This window comes from Empidonax traillii, unplaced genomic scaffold, assembly GCF_003031625.1.
Source record: "Empidonax traillii isolate 1590-97213 ecotype Southwest subspecies unplaced genomic scaffold, ASM303162v1 scaffold623:size392626, whole genome shotgun sequence".
Taxonomy (NCBI): domain Eukaryota; kingdom Metazoa; phylum Chordata; class Aves; order Passeriformes; family Tyrannidae; genus Empidonax; species Empidonax traillii.
This window is the reverse complement of record NW_020955816.1, coordinates 206,159-222,585: the sequence shown is the minus strand read 5'-3', so window position 1 is coordinate 222,585 and position 16,427 is coordinate 206,159. Positions and strand designations below refer to the sequence as shown.

The 16,427-nt window shown below is 45.6% G+C and overlaps 1 protein-coding gene across 1 annotated transcript; it reads left to right on the top strand.

The window, feature by feature from the left end:
* Positions 1 to 3,217: 3,217 nt before the first annotated feature.
* LRRC38 (leucine rich repeat containing 38) lies at positions 3,218 to 15,624 on the top strand. The gene is made up of 2 exons (XM_027898790.1): positions 3,218 to 3,994; positions 15,201 to 15,624. Exons 1-2 carry the CDS (start codon positions 3,367 to 3,369, stop codon positions 15,452 to 15,454), a joined length of 882 nt encoding a protein of 293 aa, XP_027754591.1. The 5' UTR covers positions 3,218 to 3,366; the 3' UTR covers positions 15,455 to 15,624.
* The last annotated feature ends 803 nt before the right edge of the window (positions 15,625 to 16,427 follow it).

Below are 16,427 nucleotides of genomic sequence, written 5' to 3'. Positions count from 1 at the left end.
GGGCTTTGCTTGGGAGCACTGAAGAAGCACAGATTATAAACAAACCTCCATTTCTGAGGCCACTCACTGGAGCAATTTGATGTTTTACCACAGTGCCAGTTGAAGCACATAAGAAGAACACTATCTGGATTATATCTTTCATTTTCTTTAATGGGAAGAGGGAAAAGGGAACCTGAGAGCGCAGCTAAACTGTAGGAGTGTGTAAAACACGCTAAGAGTTCACCAGAAGGGACCAGAGCAGTTGTGGGTGACCAGTCTGAGGGCACCAGAGGGTGCTGTGCACTCAGCAGAACACAGGCCACACCCCCCGATTTTAGCAGCATCACTGCCTGATGCAAACGAGGGTTTAAAAAGTAAAGCTTTAATATCATCTTAGATAAAAAGAGCCTCCTCCCTGCTAGCCAAAACTGCACGGAATGGGTGGCAAGTGAGCGAAGCTTCAGAAAGAGTCAGGAGAATTTCTGTGCCGTGAGGGAAACAGCTGAGGGACAGAAATAAGCCCCAAAAAAAAGCTGCACAGACCAAATGACCCAGGAAACGTTGTGCAGAGAAAGATGGGTCAGGAGGAAAGGCTTTGAAATGGAAGTCAGCAGAGAAGGGTGTCAGACCATGGCAGGCACTGCAGCTGGGTTTGAGCAGCAGATCTGAGCTGTCACACCTTGGCAGTGAAATCTTCTTTGCCTGGATGCTGTGAGAGCAGGGCTGGGGCTTGACAGACCTCCAGGATACCTGTCCCAAAATATCCAGAGCCTGGGAGCGATCCCTCATCTCCTGCCAAGCCCTTCACAGACAGGGAAGCTCCACGGATTGTGTGCAGAATCTGCAGATCTGAGCGTGCAGGTGGTGTTGCTTACAGGGGGAAGCAGGTAAAGAATCCAGGGGAGCAGCTGAGCAAAAGGTTCCTGGCAGAAAGGAGTGGTCGTTTTAGCAAGGGCTGGTGGAATTCTTAGGGAAGCTGAATCCTCTTCCTAGCCCTGCCACTAACATGTTCTTGGATCTTTCACAAATTGTGCCTTATTGTCTGTGTCTCCCATCTGTGAAGCTGCATAATAACACTGAGGCATCTTGGAGATGGAAATGTCACTGCCTGGTTCTGTACATTTGATACAAAAAGGGGGGGGATCTGCAGAGGAGGAGCCACAGGGACCCTTCAGTCCTGTGCACAGATAACTTCTCTTAAAAGAGAGCTGGAACTCTCCAGATAAAATTACATTGCTAAGGACATCAAATCAGCTCTGTTTTACCGTGTTAAAAACACTTTTCTCTCTAACCTAAAGCCTTAGTTGAATTAGGGGCAGAAAACCAGTAGGTTACAGCAGGAGCAATGGTTGTTGAAAGCATCAGTTTTGCATGAGAAATATCAGTTGCAGTTGCTTGTTGATGCTGATTCACTGAATCCTGACCACAGGACTGATTTTGCATGTTTGGGTATTTTCATTAGGAGGTAGCCTGTCAAACTTCCACTTCCTCTGTAATTTAAAGGTAAATATTTTAAATAATCATCTCAGGAATTTATTTGGGCTTTGCCCTGGTGATTTATGGAGGCAGCTATGCCCATGTCTCTCTGGGTGGTGTTTTAGGAGTAATTTCAGACACTTGGAGCAGAATATGTCTTCATGGGAGGGATGCAGAGGCTGCTTCAAGGTGCTTTACCCAAAAGACCTCTGAGTTCGAAACGAAGTGTGCTGCAAAATGTGGGACTGGTGTTCAAAGGTGTAAACCTTCCTGGCATCCTCATTTCCTGACAGCAGAGCAGAGAAGTGCTGAGGTTGGAAGGGACCTCTGGAATCAGCTCATCCTGTCCCCTGCTCAAGCAGAGTCAGAGCAAGTTCACCCAGTGCTGTCCCCACCCGGGTTTTGTGGGGATATTCAACCTCTCTGACCACCCTCAGAGTAACAGAAATGTTTCCTCGTGTTCAGGTGGGTTTTAATCTGTGCCCATCTCCTCTTTTTCTGTCAGTGGTGCTTTGAGAACAGCCTGGCTCCCTCTCCATTCCCTCCCAGCAGGTCAGTGTTTCTCTGAGCATACTGAAGGAGAGGTGGCTGATACTGCTTGCATTATTTGGGACCAGGTACAGGTATCTTGGAGAACAGCCTGTCTTAAAAGGAAATTTTCCTACCCTGTCCTGGATGAAAGGTACTCTGAATTCAATTATGAAATCTGCCCTGAAATCGTGATTACTGGCCTCTCTTTGGCCTAAGAATGAGCTTTCCAAAGAGTTTGTGCCCTGTTCCTCAGGACACCCCCCCAAATACCAGCTGTCCCCAGAAAAATCATCCACAGGTGTGACCCCAGCACTCCAGTCCCGTTTGTCTGCTTACACACCGAGCATAAGGAGGGAGGGATGGAGTTAAAAATTAAGTGTGTAGCTGGCTGAGGACCTGCCTTTGTGGGTGTGGGTTTTGGGGGATGTCAGGAAAACACAGATGCCTTGTTGCCAAATCATCTCTGCTGTCCCATGGGAGACGGACAGATTGACTGTCAAATATTTCAGCCCCCTGAAAATGAAGGAAATCTGTTCAGTTTTTAACCAGCTGAAGATTTGATCCACGATTTGCACTTTTATGTGGTCCAACAGACATTACTGGGGCTGTGGTAGAAAGTAGCTTTTGGGGGTCATTAAAACAGGAAGGAAAAAGCCCCATATTCCTTGTGTAGCTGCAGTCAGTTATTCTTCTTGCTTAAAAGACACTGAGTCATATTTAGATAATGTGAATTGCTCTGAGAGGCTGAGAAGGCATCCAGAAACAACACAAAGCCAGCGTTCCCTGTCTTTGGGCTCCCCCGCCCTTGCTGCTCCTCTGCTCCCTGTTTTACAAATGAAAGGGAGAACAGTCCTTTGCAGGCATCCAGGATGCTGCCCGACTTTTGTTTGGATTTCCACAGGAATTGGTCACCTTGGTGCAGGCTCCTGCTAAGAAGCACAGTAAGTGATCTCATCGGAGTTTTTAACCTGAAGGGCTTTTTGAGCATAAGCTGTTGCTGTCAGAGTCACAGGATCAGGTGTGATTTCCAGTTTGCTGGAATATACAGCAAATGTGCAAACAGGCTCCGGGCTTTTTTTAGCTCACAAAAGCAAGGGAGTCCTTTGAAAGCTCCTCCGTGTACCCAATCATCGCTTTCCTCACCCTGCACGGCATCATAATATTCTGACAGTGTAAATCCTCACATTTGCCTCCCTCCCTCTCTCCTCCAGCCACTCTCCCTCCCCCTCCCAGCCTGCTGCTATCGGATCTGTGATGATATGTGATCTCCTGGATACAATCACACACACACACACACAAGTACCAGGCACTCCTGCTCAGCTGAGCAAAATGTCTTTCTCCTAGAAGTGGTTGCTCATCCCAGCGCTCAGATCCTTGACGATGTTGCCATGCTTCCCTTCCTGCCTCCTGCCTTTTGCTGCCTTTGCCTGCCTGCTTTTCCTGCCCGGGGGTCATCTCTGCCCTGCTGCCTGTAGCTGCATGGACTACCACACCATAGATTGCCGGGATCAAGGACTCCCAAGTGTTCCTAATCCCTTCCCGTTGGATGTAAGGAAACTTCTTATAGCTGATAACAACATCCAGGCGATACCAGCCGATTTCTTTATATTTTATGGAGATCTGGTCTATTTGGACTTCAGGAATAACTCCCTCACCTCTTTAGAGGAGGGCACTTTCAGCAGCTCCACCAAACTGGTGTATTTAGACTTAAGCTACAATAATTTAACACAGCTCGACGCCGGGACGTTCAAATCGGCAGAGAAGCTGATAAAGCTGAGCCTCGGCAACAACAACCTGGTGGACGTGGACGAGGCTGCTTTTGAGAACCTGGAGCAGCTCCAAGTGTTAGAGCTGAATGACAATAACTTACAGAGCCTCAACGTGGCAGCCCTGGAAGCGCTGCCCTCCCTGCGGACTATTCGCCTGGAGGGCAACCCCTGGGTGTGTGACTGTGACTTTGCCAACCTTTTCAGCTGGATACAGGACAATGCGTCCAAGCTGCAGAAAGGTAAAGCTGGGCGGCTTTCAGCGCAGTCCGTGTGTCTCCTGCGTGTGCGTGGGAGGGCAGAGGGTTCCCGGGCAGGCTGGCTGCGTGTTGCTGCCTGCAGTGCCCCACGCTGCAGTTCGCTCGGGCTGGGATCGCTTGCTGCCCGTTAAATGGGTGGTGGCTTCTTTTCAGCGGCAGGTCCTCCTCCCAGTTAAGAAACAAAATTTTTTTTTTTTCAAATTGAAGCCCTAATAATTTTTGATTTATGGACTAGAGTTAGGGAGTGAAAGAGCCTTTTCAAATCCATTCAGCCCAGAGCTGGTTCTCTTCCAGACTTCATTTTCTCTCGGGTAAATATATTTTCTACAGTAAGCCCTTTGAGCTGCTACATATCCTGTGCCAGCTCCTTAGGAAAAGCGATTTTTCTCTCATTTTACTGATCAGCTATAAAGCTGCTACAAAAGAGTTAAATTCCCATTTTATGCATCAGTGATTGTCAGCCCTTTCCTGGAAGTATTTTCACAGAATCCCAGAATATGCCGAGTTGGAAGGGACTCGCAAGGATCATCGAGTCCAGCTCCTGGCCCTGCACAGGCTCATCCTTGCTGTGATACTCTGTGTTTGAAACTCTTCAGTAGCTAGATTTTGGCTCTTTTCATTACGACAGCACTGCTTCCAAAATTAGAAATAAATTGAAATGGCTCTGGAATGCCCCCAAATGCAGGATATAGAACCGGTATTTTAGCCAGTAATTTTTAGAAAAGCGTAGGGGGAAAAATAAAAGTATTAAGACTGGCGTATCTGGGGAATCCAGAATCTTGCTCCACATGTCCCACCAGACCCCAAAGCCTCTCTTAATCCAGCTTTAGCAGGAGATCATCTCACAGTTCATGTCTCCCAACAAGCACCAGGGAATGAAGTCCTGCCACGGAGCGGTGCCCGAGGGCAGCTCCCCCTGGGAGCAGAGAAACCTCAGCAGGGCCACAGAGGGGACACCTTCCACCAGCCCAGGTTGCTCCAAGCCCCGTCCAACCTGGCCTTGGACACTTCCAGGGATGAAGCAGCCACAGCTTCTCTGGGCAACCTGTGCCAGGGCCTGCCCACCCTTCCAGGGAAGGATTTTTTCCCAGTATCCCATCTAAACCTCCCCTCTGGCAGTTTGATGCCATCCCCCAGTGTCCTGTCACTGCATGCTCAGAGTCTGCAGTCAGTTATTCAGGTTCTCCCCATGCTCATGACCTTGGGTAGCATTTTTTTAATACACTCATCTAGGTTGCCCTAAATATTCTTGACTGTAAAGCAGCTGCTTTAAGGAAGGAGTCATCTGAGGAAAAAGTGTTGGGTTTTTTCCTCTCTGCCTCAGTGAAACTTCGATCTTGATTCTTTCTACACCAAACCTGGGCCCCTTTTCCCACCTTCTCTGTTGCTTTAGCTAAAGTTTGCTTGATTTGAACCAAATATTTGCCTGTCTCTAGTGCTCAGTTCAAATATTCAAACACCAATTATCTTTACCCCTGCTTTTAATGAACTTGTAGGCTGTTCCCTTGATCCAGACTGAGTCTGGTCAGTCTGAGCCTGTCCCACCTCCTTCTCTGCTGCCCTGTCAGTGTTCCAAAGTGTATCTGAACTTATATCTCAAGCATTGCCAGTGTCCCCAACGTCCTCCAAGCTCAGAGTTGCTTTCCCACAGCGTTGTCTCTCATCCACAGTTGCGTTTTGGCCAAATAGCTTAAAAAACCACTAGTTTGTCCAGATCTTCCAAAACTTTAAGGAAGATTTGATTTGGGAAGACAAGGAGGGAAGGAGCAAATATTCAAATGGTTGGTTTGATCAGAGCTGTCCCCTAGGGATTTGCATTTATTCCCCGGAGCCAGTCCCCCCTCTCTTTGCACCCAGCCATGTCAGGGGAGATGTGCAGGGATGCAGAAAAGCGAGTGCAGTCAGCGTTTTCTTGTGAGCTGCTGCCACGAAAGCACTGACTGTCTCCTCTAATAAACTACCAAAAACATTCTTCCCAAAGGTGAGGGCAAAACCAAACCCAGACAGGACAGCCTGTCTCAGTGACATTTGAAAATACACGGCCACGGTTGAGTGCCTTGCAAAACGACTTTTGGACAGTCAGAGTTAAATTATTAGAATTCTGATTTGATCGCATTTTACATCCAGTTTCCAGTTTTTAATGATGTCACGACACGACACCCATCAGGAACTGATTAAATTAGTGTTACTTGTCTGGTTATACTTATCCAAAGCCATCCTGGCCTTTGCTGGGAGGAGTGGAAGAAGCAACTCAGACTCTCTGGCTCCTCCTGATAGTGCTGTGAGGCTGGAGACAGAAGGATTATTGCAGCAAACACACAAAGATAAGTAGGGCAGCAGGTTTTAAGTCTGGAAATACAGAATAAGAAAAAAAAAAAAAAAAGACAGGGATGCATTTTCAGGGCCCAAGAAAAGAGCTTTGGCTGCAAACAAACTCCTGCTTTGGAATTCTGCAGGTTTGCACTGCATGGGCTGAACACAGGGCTGGGAGAAGGAGATTGGCATTTTGGTTCCTCACTTTAAATGACACTTAAGATGGTTTGATGTGCCCCATCTGAGGGAAGTCACTCGCTATCTATGAACTATTTACAGCCTGAGCTTGATATAAAAATGTGAACTGAAATCTCAGTAACTGATCCCGAAGCTCTCCCCGTGTAATTAAGGTCCCTGGAGGGCTCAGTGATCTGAACAAAAGCCTGAACACCTCAACTCATTAGTTTTGCAGGAGCCAGGTCCATTTTCTTCCTGGCACGTTCCCAGAAATAGCTGGTGAAGTTCTAACTTGGGCTGACCTGTGTGTGCCCAGCTGGCTGGGAAAGCTGGGAAGGTTGGGAAGGTTGGGAAGGCTCTGCCCAGCTGAGCTGCCTCTGCTCATCTCAGCCATCATTTCACATGAACAGCTGGGATTTGACTGATTTTACAGAGCCCAGCACTTATTCACTTACCCTGAATTTTAAATAAAGGCTTAACTGGCATTAGGTGAACGCTCCACTCTGCCCTGGCAGATCTGCAGGGAGATTTATTAAAGGAACTGCAGGAGAAGTTTTGTACTTAGTCCTTTAAAACAGCAAACACATTCTTTTACCTGCAAAGAGATACTAAACCAGCATTTTCATCAAATTTTCACAACAATTTCCCTCTCTGATTTGGTTAGTAGTTGATTAAAAACAAATTAGTGAGCATAGTGCAAAGTAGACAAAGGAACTGTGAAGATCAGTGGGATGGTGATAAGTGGAGAAAATAGAATAGTTCTTTTTCCTACAGAAGGGAAAAGTGCCCATTATGGCTCACAATGTTTAAGTATAAAACTTATAAAGATTTTCTGGAGAAGGATGTTTGGTTATATAGGCAATTTTAACACCTGAATGGCACATGGTGGCCAATGATTCACAGTAAAAGCTTCCCATCAGTAGGAGTATGGATATCAAGAATATTGGATTATTGCTTTTGGAAATAGAAAAGTTGCTGTAAGATCTCTGTCCCTACAAAAATAGGTGTGAAACCTTTCATGGAAGGTTTTACTCTGTTGAGAGCATGAAAAAAACTCACAGAACAAAAAATATAATGACAAAAAAAATGCCTAAATTGGTCTATAAAAATACACTCAGCCATTTATCATACCTGGCTGGGCTCTCTCCTGCTTTCAGAGCTTGCTGTGTATCACATTTATCTTGGCTACAAATGTACTTTTTTTGCCTCATCTCTTCACCTACTTCTTTTAGTGATGCTGCTTGAAACTCAGGGCTCATCCAGCAAAGGGTGTGAGGGGTTTGAACCTTCCATTCCAGTGGTTAAATGCAAAGGGCTTCCATGGAGTCAATTTTTGGTGAAAAATACTGTTTAAAATTAGTGCAAAAGGCATTTGTTGAACCCCCTCTGAGGATCCCACCTCGGTGGAGGGGCTGGATTCAGAAAAAATGCCTGTAAAAAAGAAATAAGAGTCGTCAGCAATGGCCACATCAAAGGGCTTTGTAGAGGTCCCTGTTGCTGATTTTTACTGACCACACTTTGGGCAGCAGGGCCTGTGACCTTGTTTGCTAATGACTAGTGCATTTTTAACACTACTTTTAATTAGAGCTTAAGTATCCCTCAGAGTGTGACTGTAGTGTCTCCTTTCTGTCATCTTGCCCTTGTTTTGCTTTTGAACTTTTGTCTCCTCTCAGTATCTTTGGGAAGTTGTGTGGAGTTTCTGGGATTACTTAAATTAGTTGGTTAGTTAAATTCCCCACTACCCACTGCAAGAATTCCAAATTTTTCTGCCCTCTATGAAAACAGCATTGGAAAGACTTTCAGGAGTTTGATAAGAAGGTTTAGACTGAGCTTTTTAAAAGGGTAGCCTGTGACCACTGGTACTTAAAGGAAGACTTGAAAAACTCATTGAGAAGTGGCCAGAGACAGAATTCCAAATAGATTTATGCTGTGATAAATGAAATAGATGCTCTGGATGCCTGAAACCGAAGTAGCACATGTTTAGGCGAGGATTGGTGCTCATTTGGCCAAATTTTTCTCTGCTTTGGAAAATTGTGGGCACATCTTTAAGGTACTCCAAGAGGGTTTTAGTGCCAGTGCTGACACAGAAGCTGTTTAGCTACTTTCAAGATTTCCTCAATAGAGATGGACAGGTAAATTCTGGAAAAGTGGCATATTTCCAGGTCAAGCCTGTCTGTGCAAAAGAACAGGAGAGGAGGATGGCAGTGAGAGGAGGTAGGGGAAAAGCAAGAGCAGGTGACAGTGAGACTGTGAGCACCTGCTGGAACAAGAAACTCAGATAAAATTCAGTCCTAAAAGAGAGGTTCAGAAGTGAATCAGTGTAGTGGGAATCATAAAACAGGATCACAGAATCACTGAGGTTGGAAAGCACCTCCAAAATCATCGGCTCCACCTTGTGCCTGATCCCCACTTTGTCCCCCATTCCAGAGCACCGAGTCCTTCCTTGGACACTTCCAGAGGTGGGGACTTCACCACCTCCCTGGGCAGCCCCTGCCAGTGCCTGACCACCCTTTCCATGGAGAAATTCCTCCTGATGTCCAGCCTGACCCTCATAGGATTGACTCTCTAGACCTTTCCAGATCCAGAAGAATGGGATGATTTTTGTAAGGCTGTTTAGAAAGACCAGGCCATGAGGTGTCCGTTTCTTGCTCCTCAGACTCTTTCCATCATTTCATTCCAATATAAAATCTATTACTAAACTTCTTCTATAAATTAAACAGTGTCTTATTTCTCTAGTCCAGGCCTTTAGAGCAGCCTTGGGCTCACTGAAAATATTAAATATTGTCTTCAAAACAAAGCACCACAATCACACGAGAGCACAGGTTTTGTTTAACCTTCCAACAAGCGAGGATTTTCCAATCCTCTTGACTTCTCAGTCCTTCATTAGCCCTTATTTATTCATCTGCTATGGAGAGAAGGCTGCCTCAACTTCATGTACTAATATAGAACCTGAGCAAGCTTCAGCTAGAAAGGACAGGCTGTTCTGTCCATTCCAGCCATCACTTCTCCCCCAGTATCATGCACATGGTAGCACATCACCAGAACAGAACAGAGCAGACTATCTGTGCTTTTGGAAGGGAATTAAAAGCCTCAAGACATTTCACACATTCAGCAGCTTTTATATTCTGTTTGAGCAGAAACTCCTAACAGAAATTATCTTCCTTAACAAGCACATCAAATCTGTTTCTACATATACACATATATAAATATATAATTTGATCTCCCAGTCATTTTGCAGCAAAACAATCTGACTGCCACTGGCTTTTCACTTTGTTTCCCCCACGCTAAGGTTGTCTGGAGCACTTCCATCTTTCCCAGATTTGAGGATGTGAGGACAGCGTTTGCAGATGTGAGCACCTCGTGTTAAACTTTATATTTAGGCTTCGAGACAAACTGCTAAGTACCCTCTGATGTTGTTCTGGGAGTCTCTAGGGCACTTGGCCATGAAAGTTTTATTTAGGGACCTAAATCTAGGCTTCAGGGTTTTTTTAAGCCTCGCTGTTCTGATTGCTCGGGGCTATTTCCAATGGAATTTCATCTCTCTGCAGAGGCACTGCCTCTCTCACTGCTTATTAATACATCTAATACATTAGTGACAGGGTTTAAGTAGACTAAAGCAACTCTAGCTGGGAGCAAAATACCACACAAGAAACAAAATGCCACACTGAAACATTTCAAGATCCGCGTCAACTGCATTCAGCAACGCGAGGGAACAGCTAAATTCCACCCAAGAGGGCAAATACCAATTTTACTTCAAAAAAACACCCAAAAAAAAGCCTATTGTAGAACTGTTTACATAGCAATGAACACGTGTGCATGAAGCCCACTCGAACACTGACGGCTTCAGACATTTTTCTGGTTGTATTTCCTACACATCCCAGTGTTTGTCGTTTATCTTACCCTGCTGCCCGTTGCTGAGTGGCAGGAAACTCTTTCTCCTCATACCCGTTTTTTGGGAACCCTACAAAGACCCATCAGGACTGAGATGGAAAGACACCAGGAGTCCTCCAAGGCAGACCCAGAGGAAGCGACACCTCTTGGTGCTTGTCTGTAGCTGGAGGAATATGAACCAAAACTCACAGCACAAGAGGGCATCAGCCAACATACCCAGGGAAAACCCAGGGCACACCCAGGAGAAGGCAATGTCAGACCAGAAAATTCCTGGTCACACAGTGCCTGTGAGAAACATGGGTGGGTTATGGGCACAGAGCCCCAGCAGAATGATTGCCAATGGAACGTGGGAGCTGGGGTTTCCTGGGCTTTTTTGAGTTGGGAAGTTGCAATTTTGGGCCATAGCAGCACTGTCAGTTTTCATTCATTTATAAGGGAATTATTAATTGCCTGCACACAGGCTGGTTTGGGGCTGCATCTCTGTTCTAGGAGGTTCAGTTTTGCAGGGGAAGGATCTCAGCTGAGTGGACCTGTGTATCGTCCAGAAACAAATGCATCAGTGTTCATTAGGAGCCAGCAGCAGCCTAATTGCATGGGACTCACTGTAGGGTTCAGGTGTTGGACTCAGGGCAGTCACACTGCTCTAACACAAGGCATCTCAAAGTCATCTTGTTCTAAAACCCATGAGGGAATTTCATTGAAATAAACTCCACCTGGGACCCTCCTGCATCACTTCCTTATAAAAAAAAACATGTGTTTGTTTGTTTGTTTGTTTGTTTTCCTTTTAAAAACAAGCCTCTCCTTTTAACATTATGGTTCTGGAATTCCAGCCTTTTCACACGTCCCGTGTTACTGAGCCAATCTATTCCTCGGGGTACAGACCTGCATTTCCATCCTTATTTTTTTCAGTGTTAAGACAAGCCTGTCTAGAATCCAGCACCTGTCCCCTGACTGGGACTTCAAAGCAATCAGTACATTTACAGCTTGCCAGTGAAATGCATCTGCTCCTTCAGATGACAGAGCAGAAAGGATACAGAGTGTGTGACATTGTCCTTGGGACAGCTGGAGTTATTACAGATAATGGGATGGCCCTGACCAAAATAACACCAGCTGGGTATTTATAGCACCCTCACACTTGTTATTTCATTTACAGTTTTGTTTGGTATGGAGAAGCAACTCCTTGAATATGTTGTGGGAGCAATGAGGTAGATATATATAAATGTCATCAAAGGCTTTCTTGCTGCAGCCAAGCACTAAATATCAAGAGATGCCCTTTACAAGAAGCCTGGCTGGTTTTTTAAAATAATAAATAGGTTCTGCAGAATAAATAAATTAAAACAAACAAACTAACTAACTAAAAAAATACAAAAAAAAACACCTCCCAAAGAAGCTATAAAAATTAATTCCATTCTAGTTACACTGTGTGAAAGCAGAGCACTGAGGTTAAAAGGCATCTCCTGTCCTCCAGAAGGGTTGTGTGAGGGGCCAGGTGACTTGACTGGCCAGTCTATGAGCAACAGAACCGCAGTGAGGAAAAATCCTACACCCTGTAATGAATACTGATCGTTGTTCATGCAGAGGGTGTATGATGATGACCTGGAATCACTTCCTGCCCAAGGAAAGAAAAGAATTGGCTCTACTGCTGGGCACCAACGCAGCAGGACAGGTGGGGAACAGCCCATCAGCTCTCTGCACACTCTGGATTCTCAGGCATAAGGAAAACCTACCTGTAAATAATGTACAGCAAGTACCACCTTGTTGTGGAAGGAGGCAGATGAAATGGTTTTGTCTGTCTGTCACCTTTAGCAGACCTGTGTGACCTGGAGGTCATGAGGTTTTTGGGTCGACAGCTGGAAGCTGCGGTGCAGCAACCACTGCATCAGCTCTGGGAGGAGGAATCCCTTGTTCCACCAGCAGCAGAGCTGCCAGCCTTACTGCTGCTCCAAGTGAACAGTCTGTTCCAAATTCCCCTGGGAGCCCAAAGGAAAGCTGCTGTTGCCGTGCTGGGTTCGCCAAGAGCGTCACGACTCGGCAAAGGGAAACGCTCACCCACCAGGACGGCCCAGTCCATGTTCCTGCCCCTCAGTCACTGCCACGGGCTCCCACCAAGCTCTGCAGCCCTCCCAGGCTGCTCCCAGCGCTGTTTTAGCAGCTCTGTTTGTGGATGGGAGAGGGCAGTTTGTTCCTTTCTTGCTGAAAAGCTGATGCACACACAGAGGAGCTGAAGCCACAGCTGCGAGCAGGCAGAGGCTCTCACTGTCTTTCACCTCTTGGCATCTGTTGTTCCCAAAAACAAAGAACTCTCTAAAAACCTGAGGCCACACCAGCCTGTTGTGGTGTCACACAACAAAACAAGCAGCGAAATCCCACCTCATCTGTATGGTTTGAGAACATGACCCAGATTCCAGTACCCATGGCTACACGGAGAGGAGCTTCTTTATTCCTCCTTACTGTACAATCAGTCTCAAAATCCTGGCAGTGCCCGGATTGTCACGCCAAGAAACACCCTCCAAGTGCCTTGGTGTGCTGCAGATTGCTTTCTGTTTGCAGTCTGTGTGTGGTGAGGTGAGGTGAAAGCATCAGGGGAACAGGAACAGAGCTCACAGTCCACAGGCTCGGCTTTGATCCGTGGCAGAAGTGCTGTTGAGAATGGATGAGTGGGCTCATTTCCCTCCCTGGGATCCTGGGGAAATACTACCATAGTAAGTAATTTCTAGTTGCAAGAGCTGCAGTGTGCAGAACTGCTTAGAACAACAGTTTTCTTTTGGAGTCTTTTTTTTTTTGCTCTGTCTCTTTCTTTTAAAATATATTTAATATATTTTTTTTCTACTCCCTTCCTTATGGAAGCTTGGATCTGATACCACCATCTCACCACCCCAGCACAGAGGTGCTCCAAATGCTGGCAGGTGAGGACAGTAGAGAATTTCTTTTGCAGTGAGTTAAAAATAGAATAAAGTAGAGTTGTTTGTGGTCACCTGAGCACTGTTCCTTTAGACCTGCAGCGAGCACAGCTCAGCTGCTCTCAGGAGGTCTCTCCACCTGTTCTACTGGTTTCTTTTACAGAAACACTGTTATATAGAAACGTTTACTTTCTTGTGCTTGCCACAAGTCAGATGGGATCTGTTTAGGTGCCATATTCAGCTGGTGAAGGTTTTCACTGCAGTGATCTTTCCTATTAGCAAGGAACTTCCTCTCCAAATGAATTTGCAATGTGTTACATTCACTTTCGTGCTCTTTCTACACAAAAGCAGCAAGTGCTTTGATGCCTGTCAGCTTTATATTTATTTACTGAAAAATGTTTGCTTTTTAAAAACCTCTAAGACAGGTTTCCTCACCGTCTGTTGTGCATGGCCAGTGCACTCCAGGCTCAGAGAAAAATCAGTGAGAGTTTGGGCAGCTTTGCCTGGAGGAAACCAGTCGGCCTTGGGCACTTTGACTGCTGTGCTGTCCTGCTGGCACCTCCTCTCAGTGCCTTGTCAATGAGAGAAGCACGAGAGAGAGAAGGCAGTAGAACTTAAGGCAGATATAATAAATACAGGAGGGACTTTAGGGGTAAAAATTTAGTACAATCACCATTACAAGGTCAGTGTGATAATTGGTTCCATAGCAGAAGTAGCTAAAACTCCTTTTCAAATCAACACAACAGCTGGGCTGGGTTGGGTTGGATCCAGACAAACAGCTAGGCTGGCACCAGTAACCCCAGGAGCCCAGGTTTAGTAGTAAGACATCACATGCCATGGTTATCCAGCCACGGGAAAAATGGGATTCACAAATGCAGAGGAAATCTTGTCACCATTCCCTGTTTAAAGTGCCAGAACGGTTCCATGGCAGATCTGTGTGATGGAAAGGTCCTGTCCTCTGTGTACACACAGCAGGGAAGAGCCAAAGCCAGGGAGAACGTTCTGGGATCACCAGCAAAGAGTGGAAGTTCCCAAATTACCCAGCAGCAGTTCTTGTGTCACTAAGATACAATTCTTACATTTTTACATTTTCCCTTCACATTCATATCCTTGAGAGTAAGACAAAAGCTGTCCTGCCAAGAGCCCTACAGACTGAAATTCAGTATTTGCTCCACTCTAGTCCTGTTAATGCCCCCTCCTGATGTTCCCCTTGTTGTGAATGAAGAGGGAGCTGGGCATATGCAGTGAACTGTGTGCTTTTACCAACCAGGATCAACCTGTATTCTCAAAAGTTCTTAAATCTAGGGGGGGTTTTGCTTTCACTGCAAAGAGCCCACCTCTAGGCATTCTCCAGTAATGCAGGGAGGAACAATATCTGCCAGTCTGCCTGGCCTCAGGACAGCCAGGGAGAAAAGGTGGAAGCAGGTCACAGACAAACAAGCATTCATTAAACCCAAACTGTTGTTCTGACCAGAAAAACAACTGTAGTTTTGGAACTACATTGGGAAAAGTAATGTTTAGAAGGCACCAAGGGAACTGCAGTATCCCTGCTAACCCTCTTTTGGAGTCAAGAGTTTGTGTTCAGATGGGAATTGCTTCCAGGCCTCCAGGTTTAGATGCATCCAGGGTTCAACACTACCTTTTTTAAACCCTCAAATCACCATCCTTGATCACACCTGACCTCCTGGAGGCCAAATAACTTCATTTTCAGGAGCTACTCAAGGGGGTTTATGTAATGGCTTTTGGACGGTGACAGCTTTTGCACCAATTTTTCCTAAATATTGAACAAATTCACAAACCAGAAATGAACCCTAAAACTTTTCCTCAGCCCCTCAATCTCCGCCCTGGAGCGACAGAAGGACTCATTGATATTCCGCTGATTTATCTCCCTCTCCTCTTCTTCGCAGGTCTCCACGAAATCCAGTGCTCCCTGCCCGTGGAGAACAGGAGAATCTTCCTGAACGAGTTATCTGAGGTCAGCTTCAGTGAATGCAAGTTCAGTTTGTCACTGACAGACCTTTTCATCATCATCTTCTCCGGGGTCGCCGTCTCCATCGCTGCTATCCTGTCCAGCTTCTTCCTGGCCACCCTGGTGCACTGTTTCCAGAGGTGTGCTCCCAGCAAGGATGATGATGATGATGAAGATGACAGTGAGGACTGAACTTAGTCTATATCCTTAAGTTTCCTCGGTCTATAAGTTATTAGATCATCAGCCAAAGTCTAGGAAGAGAAGGAGTAGAGTAAAAGCTTTCCATGCAACCCCAGTGTGTGAGGATCCCTTCTAAGCAGTGATGGTCACAGGTAGGAGTGGCAGATGTGGCACTGCCAGCTTTGCTTGCACATGGAACCTGATGCAATCAGATTGGGTTCGTTTTGATCCTTCATCAAACACTGAATTTAAATTTGAGGACTGGGAGAAAAAGGGAGGAAAAGCAAAAAAAAAAAAAAACCAACAACACCACAAACTTCCAGTGTTGAAGACTGGAAAAAAAAAAAAAAGGAGGGGAAAGGCAAAAAAGCAATCCAGTGTTTTAAAAGACGAGTTCCCAGTTTCCAGATTGTCCTGATGAGATGCAGTTTCTTATAAGTACTTAAGTCTTGTTCTAAATGCCCTTTCAAAAAGACTGGAAGGATGGAAGCGTTTCAGCTGGAAAATATGGAAGCAATTTAAAATAGCCCCTTCCTAGATCAAATAGAGGGAGATTCTATTAAACTCACACAGCTTTCTAAGTAACAAAATGCAATTAAGATGATTCCTGGAACTGTAGAAAGCAGGAGAGGAAGGTTGGCATTTTCTCCCTACAAAGGTTCTCCCCAGACATCCATCCCCCATTTAATGACAGCAGTTGCAGGCACCATTCAGCCAAAAAAAAATTTTTTTTCTATAAGTGAACATGATTCTGGGTCTGAGTCATCCACTGCAGATGCCTGGCACTTCTTTGGTCATGGCACAAATACTAAATATAACATCCTTTTGCATTTTTAGATGCAATGAAGTAAAGGATTTCCCTCCCCTGCAGTGCTCAGCACCAGTAACTGTTGCAGCATCCAGTCCATTTAGTTATTTTAAAACACTAAGGGCTATATTCTGCTCCTGATTATACCAGAATAACCCAACTGAAATGAACACCAGG

Excerpts from the sequence above, each read along its gene's own strand:
- LRRC38 (XM_027898790.1), top strand. The coding sequence starts at position 3,367 with ATGTTGCCATGCTTCCCTTCCTGCCTCCTGCCTTTTGCTGCCTTTGCC. Across the intron at positions 3,995-15,200 it reads TGCGTCCAAGCTGCAGAAAG|GTCTCCACGAAATCCAGTGC; the intron begins GTAAAGCTGGGC and ends TCTTCTTCGCAG.